At 47.5% G+C, this 13,732-nt stretch overlaps 1 protein-coding gene across 3 annotated transcripts in view; it reads left to right on the top strand.

Annotated features, from left to right (window-relative positions):
- galr2b (galanin receptor 2b) overlaps positions 1-13,732 on the top strand; it is a 29,576-nt gene that overhangs the window by 7,604 nt on the left and 8,240 nt on the right. For all 3 annotated transcript variants that reach the window (XM_078418228.1, XM_078418226.1, XM_078418227.1), the window contains exon 2: positions 7,609-8,003. In XM_078418228.1, coding sequence (XP_078274354.1) covers positions 7,633-8,003 — 371 coding nt within the window. In that variant the 5' untranslated portion in view covers positions 7,609-7,632. The remainder of the gene's footprint in view (positions 1-7,608; positions 8,004-13,732) is intronic.

Here is a 13,732-nt window from a genome sequence, read left to right as displayed (position 1 = left end):
TTTATCCACATTATATTGCATCTGCCATGCATTTGCCCACTCGCCTAATCTATCCAAGTCACCCTGCAGTCTCCTAGCATCTTCCTCGCAGCTAACACTGCCACCCAGCTTCGTGTCATCCGCAAACTTAGAGATGTTGCATTCAATTCCCTCATCCAAATCATTAATATACACTGTAAATAACTGGGGTCCCAGCACTAGTCACTGCCTGCCATTCCGAAAAGGACCCGTTTATTCCTACTCTTTGCTTCCTCTCCGCCAACCAATTTTCTATCATGGCTGATCATTCTCAATCAGTACCCCGTTCCTGCCTTCTCCCCATACCCCCTGCCTCCACTATCCTTAAGAGCTCTATCTAGCTCTCTCTTGAATGCATTCAGAGAATTGGTCTCCACTGCCTTCTGAGGCAGAGAATTCCACAGATTCAAAACTCTTTGACTGAAAAAGTTTTTCCTCATCTCAGTTCTAAATGGCCTACCCCTTATTCTTAAACTGTGGCCCCTTGTTCTGGACTCCCCCAACATTGGGAACATGTTTCCTGCCTCTAACGTGTCCAACCCCTTAATAATCTTATACGTTTCGATAAGATCTCCTCTCATCCTTCTAAATTCCAGTGTATACAAGCCTAGTCGCTCCAGTCTTTCAACATATGACAGTCCCGCCATTCCGGGAATTAACCTCGTAAACCTAAGCTGCACGCCCTCAATAGATGAGTTACTCCACTATTTTATGTCTATTTTCGGTTTAAACCAGCATCTGCGGTTCCTCTCTATAAATGTGGGCCGATACGATACCGACAAACGTATCTAATCGTCATGTTGAGCATACAAATGAACAAATAATCATTTACAACTTATATTTTTAGTGTGCCGTGCTCTCTGTCTAAACGGCTTGGAAACTCCAAACTGCATTTGCAAATGACTTCTATTTCATTCTGAAAAGGTCATCATTACAGCAGGGGGCATTGATCCGACCTCTGTCGAGCCCCACAGGGAGTGAGCGGAATGGTATTAAAACAAATGCCACCATTCTCTGCCACAGAGGGCAGTGGAGGCCAATTCACTGGGTGAATTTAATAGAGAGTTAGATGGAGCTCTAGGGGGTAGTGGAATCAAGGGATATGGGGAGAAGGCAGGCACAGGTTACTGATTGTGGATGATCAGCCATGATCACAATGAATGGCGGTGCTGGCTCGAAGGGCCAAATGGCCTCCTCCTGCATCTATTTTCTATGTTTCTATGTTTTTATGTTTAATTCCTGTCATCACTTCTTTCTGTGACCCAGTGTGCAAATTTGTGCCAAAGTAGATATTTCTGTATGAAGCATCTAAGTGTGTGTGTGCAGGTAAGTGTGTGCAGGTGTATGTATGTGTGAAGGTGAGTGTGTGTGTGTGTGTGTGTGTGCAAGTGAGTGTGTGTGTGTAGGTGAGTGTGTATGTGTGCAGGTGAGTGTGTGTGTGTGTGTGCGCAGGTGTGTGTGTGTGTGCAGGTGAGTGTGTGTGTGTGTAGGTGAGTGTGTGTGTGTGTAGGTGAGTGTGTGTGTGTGCAGGTGTGTGTGTGTGTGCAGGTGAGTGTGTGTGTGTAGGTGAGTGTGTGTGTGTGTAGGTGAGTGTGTGTATGTGCAGGTGTGTGTGTGTGTGTGTGCAGGTGAGTGTGTGTGTGTAGGTGAGTGTGTGTGGGTGTGTGTGCAGGTGTGTGTGTGTGTGCAGGTGAGTGTGTGTGTGTGCAGGTGAGTGTGTGTGTGTGTGCAGGTGAGTGTGTGTATGCAGGTGAGTGTGTGTGTGTGTGCGCAGGTGTGTGTGTGTGTGCAGGTGAGTGTGTGTGTGTAGGTGAGTGTGTGTGTGTGTAGGTGAGTGTGTGTGTGTGTGCAGGTGTGTGTGTGTGTGCAGGTGAGTGTATGTGTGTAGCTGAGTGTGTGTGCGCAGGTGAGTGTGTGTGTGTCTGCAAGTGTGCGTACAGGAGTAGATTGTGTGTGTGTGTGTGTGTGTGTGTAGAATTGAAGGATACAATGATTCAACAATCCTTTCTTGTCACATGTACCGAGGTAGAGTGAAGTTCTCTGTATTGCATACGACCCGGTAAGATCATACAGCAGACCTCACCTCGGCAGTACACAGAGTTGCCACGTTACTGGTGCCCACAAAGTCACAAAAAGTTTATCCAACAACAGTCTCATCTTCTGCTCGCACGTAGCCACAGGTGGCCTCTCCATCGGCCCCCATTTCTGCTCCCTGACCCCTGCCTGGTCTCCCCTTCCATCTCGTTACCCCACCCCCCCCTCTCAGCCGGGTCTCCCATCATTCTCTGCACCACCACCCCTGTTTGCCGGGCCCCCCTTCCATTTTGGTGGCCCCTCCCCCTGCCAGGTCCTCCTTTGTTCTTGGCGACTCCCCGTTGGGTTGCCCCAGGCTCACTCTCAGTGGCACGGATCCCTCCTCACTGTCGGCCCCTCCTCACTCACAGGCCCCTCCTCACTCTCAGCCCCTCCTCACTCACAGGCCCCTCCTCACTCTCAGCCCCTCCTCACTCTCGGCCCCTCCTCACTCTCGGCCCCTCCTCACTCTCAGCCCCTCCTCACTCTCGGCCCCTCCTCACTCTCAGCCCTCCTCACTCTCGGCCCCTCCTCACTCTCAGCCCCTCTTCACTCTCGGGCCCCCCCTCACTCTCGGGCCCCTCCTCACTCTCGGGCCCCTCCTCACTCTCGGCCCCTCCTCACTCTCGGCCCCTCCTCACTATCGGGCCCCTCCTCACTCATGGGCCCCTCCTCACTCTCGGCCCCTCCTCACCCTTGGACCCTGTGGAATTCACTGCCTCAGAAGGCAGTGGAGGCCAATTCTCTGAATGCATTCAAGAGAGCGCTAGATAAAGCTCTTAAGGATAGCGGAGTCAGGGGGTATGGGGAGAAGGCAGGAACGGGGTACTGATTGAGAATGATCAGCCATGATCACATTGAATGGTGGTGCTGGCTCGAAGGGCCGAATGGCCTCCTCCTGCACCTATTGTCTATTGTCTATTGACCCTTCCTCACCTCTGGCCCCTCCTCGCTCTCGGCTGCATGGGCCCCTCCTCGCTCTCGGCTGCATGGGCCCCTCCTCGCTCTCGGCTGCATGGGTCCCTCCTAGCTCGGCTGCATGGGTCCCTCTCGGCAGTCAGGAGGAAGTGAAGATTAACCTTCTGGGCTCTTGTCAGAAACTCGCCTCAGTGGAATAATCTTGTAAAGAGAGGAGTTAGGAGGGGAAAAGATGCCTCTTAGAAATAAAACACTGAAGTAAGTTTTGGTGGTATAAATACTTACAATGTTTACACAACATTCCTCTGCCCACGGTTTCATGTACTGGTGAATCTGTTTATATTAAGTGGGCAGCAGCAGTCATGGCGAAAGACTGGAGGGGAAAATAACACTCGAATGTGTTTAAATTTGAAAACAGATAACGACAAAAGTATTTTCTGTGACAAAATAAGTTTATTTTAATGAAGCTTGCTTTGCCATGACTTCCTGACCTCTGCCACCCACCAACACATATTACTGACAAAATGCACAATAACCTTCAAATGATCCCAGTAGACTCCAGCTATTCATTAATGATAAAAAAATATTTCAAAGGGCATCGCTTTGCAACAATGTGTCATTCAAATTGACATGCCAAAGACTTTGACAGATATCTTCACGATTTCATGGTAATAATGCCGTTTGGGGATTTATACCATAAGCTGCAATAAACTGAATTCTGAGTACAGAATCACAGAATGGATACAGCAAGAGAGGTAGCAATTCCTTCCACTGTGAGTGTTTTTGGCTCTGTGTAAGTCATTTACTCCCCTTCCTTCGAGGACACAGATTTGGTCTGAACACAATTACTGTGGTACAAGATGCCATTAAGCTGGAAAAGGCGCAGAGAAGTTGATGTTGCCAGGACTTGAGGGCCTGAGTTATAGAGAGAGGTTGGATGGGTAGGATTTTATTCCATTCAGGGAAGGAGACTAAAGGGGGATCTTATGGAGGTGTATAAAATCACGAAGGATTTACATTGGGTGAATGCACAGTTTTCATTCCCAGGATAGTGGAATGAAGAACTAGAGGTCATAGGTTTAAGGTGAAATGGGAAAGATTTAATGGGACGATGAGGGGCAATCTTTTAACATAGAGGGAGGTGGGTATTTGGAACGAGCTGCCAGAGGAAGTACTTGAGGCAACTACAATAGTAACACTTAAAAGATATTTGGACAGGTACATGGGTAGAAGTTTTAGAGAGATACGGGCCAGGCATGGCCATTGGGACTAGCTTAAATGGGGCATATTGATTGGCATGGATAGGTTGTGCTAAGGGTCTGTTTCCATGCTGCATAACTTTACGACACAATTATTATTTTGTTATTTAGCGATATATTTTGATTGGGAGACAACAGGGGCTTTTCATGTTGGACATGCTCAAAACCTAGGGAAAATATTCCCAATCACTTATTCAACATTAGACACAAAAAGCTGGAGTAACTCATCAGGTCAAGCAGCATCTCTGGAGGAAAAGAATAGGTGACATTTTGGATCGCAACCCTTCTTCAGACTGAGTTACTCCAGCATTATGTGCCCTGACCCACAGAATTACTCCAGCATTTTGTGTCCATGTTTGGTACGGACCAGTGGTCTGGACTTTCTTCCTATGCACTTATACATCCTTGTTATGTTCATCTGTGGGATGGTATGGATTACTGCATTATGGTAACAATTATTAGTGGAACTGAATATCCTCACATGGTCTACAGAGAGCTTGACACTGACCTCATGAGAAAGGAAAAGCTATTGAGGATGCATCTAAAGATGTTTGGGTTGCAACATCGGTGGTGTGTTTCACCTCAGCAATGTTCTGAAGTTGTCGTGTTTGTCAAACATTGGCACTATCCTCTGATCAAGTATTCATTCTACTTGGCAACCTGCTTATTTGGGATTCTTCACCACACGCTGGCTGGGTGGGTGGTGGAGAGAGATTGGGGATTGGATATATAATTAAAGGAAAGGACTTGACAAGGGTGTGTGAAAGTAATTTTAAAACTTTATTAAAGAGCTGCCACCATTTCTTTCTATTATACTATGTTGAGAACAAATAGTCTGAACTCTCCTTGGTCATTCATCATTTATGTCACATTGGATGCACTGTTGGGTTTAGTTTAGTTTAGTTTAAAGATACAATGCAGAAACAGGCCCTTCGGCCCATTGAGTCTGCGCCGACCAGCGATACCCACACATTAACACTATTCCACACACACTAGGGCCAATTTAGACGTACCAAGCCAATTAGCCTACAAACCTGTATGTCTTTGGAGTGCGGGAGGAAACAGAAGATCTTGGAGGAAACCCACGCAGGTCACGGGGAGAACGTACAAACTCTGTACAGACAGCACCCGTAGTCAGGATCGAACCTGGGTCTCTGGTGCTGCAAGCGCTGTAAGGCAGCAACTCTACCACTGCGCCACCATGCCAGGCCTGGTATATATACTGGAAATGTTGCTGAGTGTATTTTAAGAGTAGTCAGGGTAGGCAGTGGCTGGCTGTTCTGGGATGCAACGCTGCCTAAGAAGATGCACAGTTGAGTGGAGAGTTGGCACTCTATTACAAGGAGGTATCACTGTGTCCTGGAATCTCTATTAGCTGATCCTGGACACATACTGCACACTGTGAAGAACCAACAGATTTGAGAGCTACCTGAATGGGCAGGATTAGGCAAATGCTTTCTGTTTAAAAGCCTATCTAAGGAGGAGGAATTTCTAAGGAGAACATTTAATTTAAATTGTAAATTGAGTATTAAAGTGAGATTAGATGTTACAGTAACAGCAGGATTCAAGAGTATGCGTGTGTGAGAAGGGATGATGTTGTGTTTAAATTGGCAAATTGCAGGGTTACTTAAAGCCAGGGGCTTGTGATACAACATCAGAAGTTGATTTCTGAGCTGTTAAATTTAATGAAAACAGCGTCAGGTCTTGAACATACCCATTATTTCAGAATCTTGCTGTTTTTTTCCATTAGACTCACCACAGAAGGGAGGACAGATCTTTGCAAACACAAATGCATTTTCAATGACACCTCCTGTGTTAATGATTGCCAACCAGAGCCTTTGGCACTTAAAATTATTTATCATTGTCTTGTTTCTTCAAACTTTGAATTTTTTTGGGAAACATTTTTAAAATGTCCAATTTTATAGTTGTTCTTTTTATCTCTCTCTTTCTCTCTCTCTCTCTCTCTCTCTCTCTCTCTCTCTCTCTCTCTCTCTCTCTCTCTCTCTCTCTCTCTCTCTCTCTCTCTCTCTCTCTCTCTCTCCTCTCTCTCTCTCTCTCTCTCTCTCCCCCCCCCCCCCCCCCCCTTTTTATTTTTAAGTTTGCACCTGTATTTACTTAGAAAGTAGAAACAAGGAATTGCAGGTGCTGGCTCACAAAACAAAAAAGGCCCAAAGTGCTGGAGTAGCTGAGCGGGTCAGGCAACGTTTCTGGGTTGGTGGATAGGTGATGTTTTGGGTGGCGACCCTTCTTCAAACTGATTGCGGTCGTGGGGGGTGGGGGGGAGGGGGGGAAGGGGAAGTAAGGGAGATAGAAGAGAGGAGGGGCAGGTCAAAGTGTGGCAGGTAATAGGTGAACACAGGCAAGGGGGGTATTTAATGGGCAGATAGTTGGACAAAGGCCAGATTTATTTCCCTTTCCTATTAACTCTTTGTGGTGCAGTTGAGTCAACTGTCACAGTGGACATTTTTTTAAGGACATGAACAAGCAGAAACAATGGGTCTGCCAGGGCAGTTCGGTTTGTGGATCTTGTGCAGAAGATAAAATCGAGCCGTGCGGGGTTGGGGAACGACAAGGGTTTGGAGGGCAGAGAGCCGGAAGCAATGAAATCAGAAATGGTGTGTGATATCAAGGCCTGGTGCTCATCTGTGGGGGGTCATGGTCCAAGGATAAGTTAGAGTCGCCGCCTGGCCTGAGCCCGGTAGAGGTCAGCGTGCCAGAGGTCAGAGGTCAGCGTTCCAGACTACCACGGCACCTCCCTTGTCAGCAGAATGTCACAGGTTTAAGTCTAACTGCAGGATAGCACACTGCACCTCACTGCAGCCAGTAGAGATATATTGAGACAAAAAATTGTGTGGCTGCCCGACAGCTTTTCTATCATCCCGACTTCATGTTAAAGAAGTTCAGTTCATCAGTGATTGGAGCAGAATTAGGCCATTTGACCCATCGAGTCTACTCCTCCATTCAATCATGGCTGATCAATCTTCCCCTCTCAACCCGAAGGTATTTATTCACAAAATGCTGGAGTAACTCAGCAGGTCAGGCAGCATCTCGGGAGAGAAGGAATGGGTGACGTTTCGGGTCGAGACCCTTCTTCAGACCCGAGTCTGAAGAAGGGTCTCGACCCGCATCCCGAGATGCTGCCTGACCTGCTGAGTTACTCCAGCATTTTGTGAATAAATACCTTCGATTTGTACCAGCATCTGCAGTTATTTTCTTATATTCCCCTCTCAACCCCGTTCTCTCCATATGAAGGATCATGTCTAATGTAAGATAGTGGCAGCAAATGACAAGACTATTGAATATTATCTTATGACAACTCTTGTTTTCTATTTCCCTGCAGTTCCTATGCCCCACATCTTCCTGGATGACTGATGATGATGGCATAATGTCGGGGCACTGGAATGCCTCTGAAAACTACCCGCTGAATGACAATGCCAGCATCATTGTGCCCGTTGTCTTCTCGTTGATCTTCCTGTTCGGGACTGTTGGCAACAGCTTGGTCCTCGCGGTGCTGTTCAGAAATGGCCAGATGGGACACAACACGACCAACCTATTCATTCTGAACCTGAGCGTGGCCGATTTCTTCTTCATCATATTTTGCGTCCCATTTCAAGCCACCATCTACACTCTGGAAGGTTGGGTCTTTGGGTCTTTCATGTGCAAGGCTGTCCACTTCTTCATCTACCTGGCAATGTACGCAAGCAGCTTCACGCTGGCCGCTGTTTCCGTGGACAGGTACAGTAGGTGATGCAGTGCTGAAGCTAATGATGTTGGTTCAAAACCCCATTACCTGCGATTGGCGTGTAGTAGGTGTGGAATGCCTGAGATGGCATGCTAGCTAGCTGGCTCCTAAAGGTTTTTACTGCAGATGCTTTTCTTCATCTTACGCCTTCACTTGTGGGAATGATTAAGAGAGATTGATGACTGTAATGATACAACGTTGTCTTGGATTTTCAGTTGCAATGATAGCTAGTGTTGCTCTGTGTAAATGAGAGCGACTGTGTGCAGTCCAATCTCACAACAATGCCTGCTTTCCTTTCCCCCTCAGCTCCGCAATTGGAGAACCCTATACCAAACCACAGTCTGGGTCGAAGAGGTGATTGCCTTCAGTCAGAGAGTCGTAGAGTCACACAGCACGAACAAAGGCCTTTCAACCCACTATATCCTGCCAGCTACCACGTACCAACTTTTCAGTCAGAGAGTTGTGAATCTGTGGAATTCTCTGCCTCAGAAGGCAGTGGAGGCCAATTCTCTGAATGCATTCAAGAGAGAGCTGGATAGAGCTCTTAAGGATAGCGGAGTCAGGGGGTATGGGGAGAAGGCAGGAACGGGGTACTGATTGAGAATGATCAGCCATGATCACATTGAATGGCGGTGCTGGCTCGAAGGGCCGAATGGCCTCCTCCTGCACCTATTGTCTATTGTCTATTGTTTATTGTACCTATCAAAAATAATTCTATTTTCCAGCACTTGTCCAGTGAAACTTTATACCTTCTAAATACTTCTTATATCTTGTGAGTGTATCTGCCTCCACCTCAAGCAGTGTGTTCCAGATTTCAACCACCTTCTGGGTGAAATTAATCCTCATCAAACTTCTCTAAATCTCTTACCTCAAGCCTAAATTCATCTCTGCCATGGAGAAAAGCATAATCTATGCTCCACTTAATTTTCAGATTCCCCCATCTCTTGCTAGTGTACTCATATCTTTCTTATGGGGATCAGAACTGCACCAAGTACTGAAGCTGTGGCCTAATGTTTTGCTTTGTGTACCATAACCCCTCTGCTCTTTTATTCTGTGCCCTGGCTAAAGAAAGCAAGCATCTAACTTGCCCTCTTAACCACTCCATCTACCTCTACCTTTGATTGATTGATTGAAAGCCTGGAAACAGGCCCTTTGGGTGGAGTCCGCACTGACCATCCATCGCCTGTTGCACTAGTTAGGTTCAGGTTTAGGTATTGGTTTTTATTGTCAATGTACCGAGGTACAGTGGAAGCTTTGTTCTGCACGCCGTGAAAACAGATTAGATATACCACACATTGATGCGATCAGTTCAAACTCAAGTACAATAGGTAGAGCAATGGGGAAGATACAGAGTGCAGAACAGACTACATTGTAGCACATCAGTTCCATAGACAAGGTCCAATGTCTTAAATGGCGCTGAGATGAACCAAACCTTACCCTGGATTGTGGAAGGACAGTTCAATGGCCTGATAATAGAGGGGAAGAAGTTCTCTGTTATCTCACTGTCTTATCCATGCCAACCCAATTTGCAGAGGCCAATTAACCTACAAACCCATGTTTCTTTGGGATGCGGAAGGAAGCTCGAGCACCCAAATAAAACCGTACAAACTCCACACAGATCGTCTACAAGGTCAGGATTGAACCCAGGTCCCTGGTGTTGTGAGGCAGCAGCTCTACCAATTGCACTACTGTGCCACTCCCTTTGTAACCTGTGCCTTTAGGTATCCTTGGATGTGGATACTAAGGTCCTTCTGTTCCTCAGCACTTCCTAGGTGTTCATATTTTTCAGAATTATACTCCGCCTGTCACTTTCACGACCCATCTTCACAACTAATCAATATCATCAGTCTTGTAGCCCAAGACTATCCTCCTTATTAATCTTCCCACCTACTTTCACATCCAAATTATTAATGTACATAACACACAACAAAATTCGCAGCACCAACCCCTGTAATAGGCCACTGGTCACTGGCTTCCAATCACACAAACAACCTTTCCAACATCACCGATGGCCTCCTATCAAAAAGCCAATATAGGATCCAATTTACCAAATTGCCCTGGATCCCAGAGGCCTTTACCTTTTTTGACCAGTCTCCCACAAGGGGCCCTGTCATAGGCCTTACTGGAGTCCATGTAGACTACTCCAACTGCACTCTACTCATTAATACATTTAGTTAGCTTTTCAAAAAAATCTATAAAATTAGTCAGAAATTATCTTCCCTTAATAAAGTTATGGTGGCTATCCTTAATTAATCTCTGTCTCTCCAAGTGCAGATTAATCCTATCTCTTGGAATTTCCCCCCCCCAATAATTTCCCTACCATTGATGTAAGACTCACTGGTATTTAAGGGCCTGACTTATTCTGCTACCTCTCTTGAATAAAGGTACCTCATGTGCTGTCCTCACATCATCATGCACGTCTTCGGTATCCAGAGAAGATCTGATATTTTCTACGAACTTTCTCTTCCTTTGCCCTCCGTGGCATCCTGAAATGTATCTCATTAGGCCCTCAGGATTTATCCACCTTTCAGACAGCTAAAATATCTTTTACCACCTCCTTTGCAATGGTAATTTGTTCTGAATTAAACCATCTCCCTCGTTTGAACCTTCTTTCAGTCTAAAGAAGGACCCTGACCCGAAACATCACCTGGAGATGCTGCCTGGCCCGCTGAAGTATTCCATCACTGTGTCGATCACCAACTACAATGTCCTTTTCTATACTCACAGATGAGAAATATTATTTTAATACCTCCATGCCCAGATTGTCCATAATGAATCCTACTCTTTCCCTGAATGCCCTCTTCCCCTTAATAAGCATGTAAATTGTTTAAGTGTTCGTAGAAATGTTAGTCTCCTATAAGAAGTAAATTATTGAGAATGGTCTGAATCTGAATAATGATAGTGAAAATGTTAGCAGCCCGTGAGATTGGCAAGTGGTTACCCATTTATTTATTCTCTCCACAAAGTGACAAGAGTCCAGCTGAATATTTCAACCAGGCTCTGTTTGCTGGCAAAGGAGTTTCATTGGCAACAATACCTGACCGTTCATTTTCCACATCAAACGTTTACCCCTCAAGGTGAACATAACAGAGCTGTTGTCAACTTTCTCCAAAAACTCTGCAGTTGCACAAACAGTGCCAATCTTCTGCCGTTTAAATGTCTTGCCACGCAGAGAAGGGGAATCGAGAACCAGAGGACAAAGGTTTAAGGTGAGGGAGGAAAGATTTAATAGGAGCCCGAGGGACAGGTTTTTTACACAATTTGGTGGTGGGTGTATGGATCGAGCCGCCAGATGGAGGAGGTGGTTGAGGCAGAGACTAACGCAACGATTAAGAAACATTTAGACAGGTACATGGATAGGATAGATTTAGAGGGATATGGGCCAAATGCAGGCAGGTGGGACTAGTGCAGATGGGGCATGTTGGACAGTGTGGGCAAGTTGGGCTGAAGGGCCTGTTTCCACGCTGCACGATGACTCTCTGTCAATCTGTGTGATGATTGCTACCACATGTTAAGATAAACTAACAGGCACCTTTGAAACACATGCTAAAATAATTTCTCCAGAAACCCAGACTGAACACTGGTTATATATTCAACAACTGTGTAATTTAATTAACTTTGTTGAGTATCTTATTAGCTGCAGGTCATAGTCCACGGTGAAAGATGTGTTGAGTTAAAACTGAAGTGTTTATTGTTCCCACACAATGTTCACTATAAGTATCTAGTGATTTGACCACAAAGTCCTTTGAAACTGCTCTGCTGTGCAATTAGACCATTGTTGAATGAACGGTCAAAAGGGGGGCAGCTGGATAAACCTTGGGAGAGAGAGGCAGCATCTGTGGAGGGCAGTGGAGAGTCGATGTGTTGAGTCGAGTGCTTTAGTTCAGTGTAGTTTATGATTGTCACGTGTACCGAGGTACATTGAAAAGCTTTGTTGTTGCGTGCCATCCAGTCCGCCAAAATACTATACATGATTACACTCAAGACATCCACAGTGACACAGGATCCCACAGATGCTGGAATCTCAAGCAAAAAGACAAAACCGGCCCTCTGTTTGCCGTGGCCATCTGGATCTCCGGTTTATTTAGTTTAGTTTAGAGATACAGCACGGAAACAGGCCCTTTTGGCCCATCCAGCGATACCCCGCACACTAACACCATCCTACACCCACTAGGGACAATCGTTTACATTTACCAAGCCAATTAACCTACGAACCAGTACATCTTTGGAGCGTGGGAGAGAAACTGGAGATCTCGGAGGAACCCCACGCAGATCACGGGGAGAACGTGCAAACTCCGTACAGGCAGCGCCCGTAGTCGGGATCGAACCCGGGTCTTCGGCGCTGCATTCGCTGTAAGGCAGCAACTCTGCGGCTGCGCCACCGTGCCAGCCGGGTGCCAACCATTTTAATTCCCCTCCATTTCCACAATGACTAGGCTGTCCTCGGTCTCCTCCACTGCCCAGGTGAGGCCAAACACAAACTAGAGGATACCCTGGGTAGTCTACAACCCAATGGCATGAACCGTGGATTCTCCAAGTTTAGGTGATCCCGTACCTCCTCTGTCTCTTCCTCTATCCTCTTGCTTACCCTGTGCTTCGTCACACCCCCTTCCCACCTTATCTCCCAATACCCTGTTTCTTTTTTCTTCTCACCCACACACTCCACCCATTGGATCCCCTTGCCTCCCCTCCCCCCACTGCTCTTCCCTCCCCCCCCATTTCTCTCCCCTCCTCCCCAACTGCTCTCTCCCCCCACTGCTCCCCTCCCCCCACTGCTCTCCCCCCATTTCTCTCCCCTCCCCCACTGCTCTCCCCTCCCCCCCACTGCTCTCCCCACCCCCTCACTGCCCTCCCCCCCCCACTGCTCTCCCCTCCTCCCCCACTGCTCTCCCCTCCCCCCCACTGCTCTCCCCTCCCCTCCACTGCTCTCTCCACCCCCTCACTGCCCTCCCCCCCCCACTGCTCTCCCCTCCCCCCCCCACTGCTCTCCCCACCCCCTCACTGCCCCCCCCCCCCCCCACTGCTCTCCCCTTACCCCACCACCCACTGCTCCCCCCTCCCCCCAATGCACCAAGATGTAATAATCAGACGTTGGTGGGTGAAACAAGGGTTCTTCCCGGGCCCCATGACGCAGGGTGATGGCTCTCCATAGTTCACCGCTCTCAGCCCATGCCAAGCCAGTGCTGTACCCAGTCCCCCTACACATTCTCACCATAACCTGGATCACCGTGACTAAGGGATCACGAGATACTCCTGACCAGTGGGTGCCCCAGAGCAGGGGAGCTCCATTATCAAACCGAGTTGTCAAATCTGTCTCCTCTCTTTTCCTTCTGTAACTTTAACTGCCACATTCATCTAGTTGGAGCAAACCACAAAGTGCTTGAGATACTCAGCAGGTCAGGCAGCATCTGTGGAGGGAAATGGGTCGAGCCATCTTTCAGGTCGGGACCCTTCTTCCGTCCGACCCGAAACTTCCCTGGTCCATTCCCTCCACGGACGCTGCCTGACCCGCTGAGTGCCTCCAGCACTGTCTGCTTCTGGCCAGGTTTCCAGCATCTGTGGTGTGTAGTGACTGGGTTCTCCGTCTAGTCGACATGTCTACGTGCCAGGATAATGTGCTGCCCCACAGACTGCCTCGCTTGGATCGCCCCCCCCCCCCCACCCACCCCTCTAGTGTGTCTTCCACTTCCAATGGGGTCTTCACCAAGTGCAGTGCTGTTGC

Source organism: Rhinoraja longicauda, chromosome 21 (assembly GCF_053455715.1).
Source record: "Rhinoraja longicauda isolate Sanriku21f chromosome 21, sRhiLon1.1, whole genome shotgun sequence".
In the NCBI taxonomy this organism is placed as follows: Eukaryota; Metazoa; Chordata; class Chondrichthyes; order Rajiformes; family Arhynchobatidae; genus Rhinoraja; species Rhinoraja longicauda.
The sequence above is the reverse complement of the archived record's forward strand: the minus strand, read 5'-3'. Positions and strand labels throughout refer to the sequence as shown.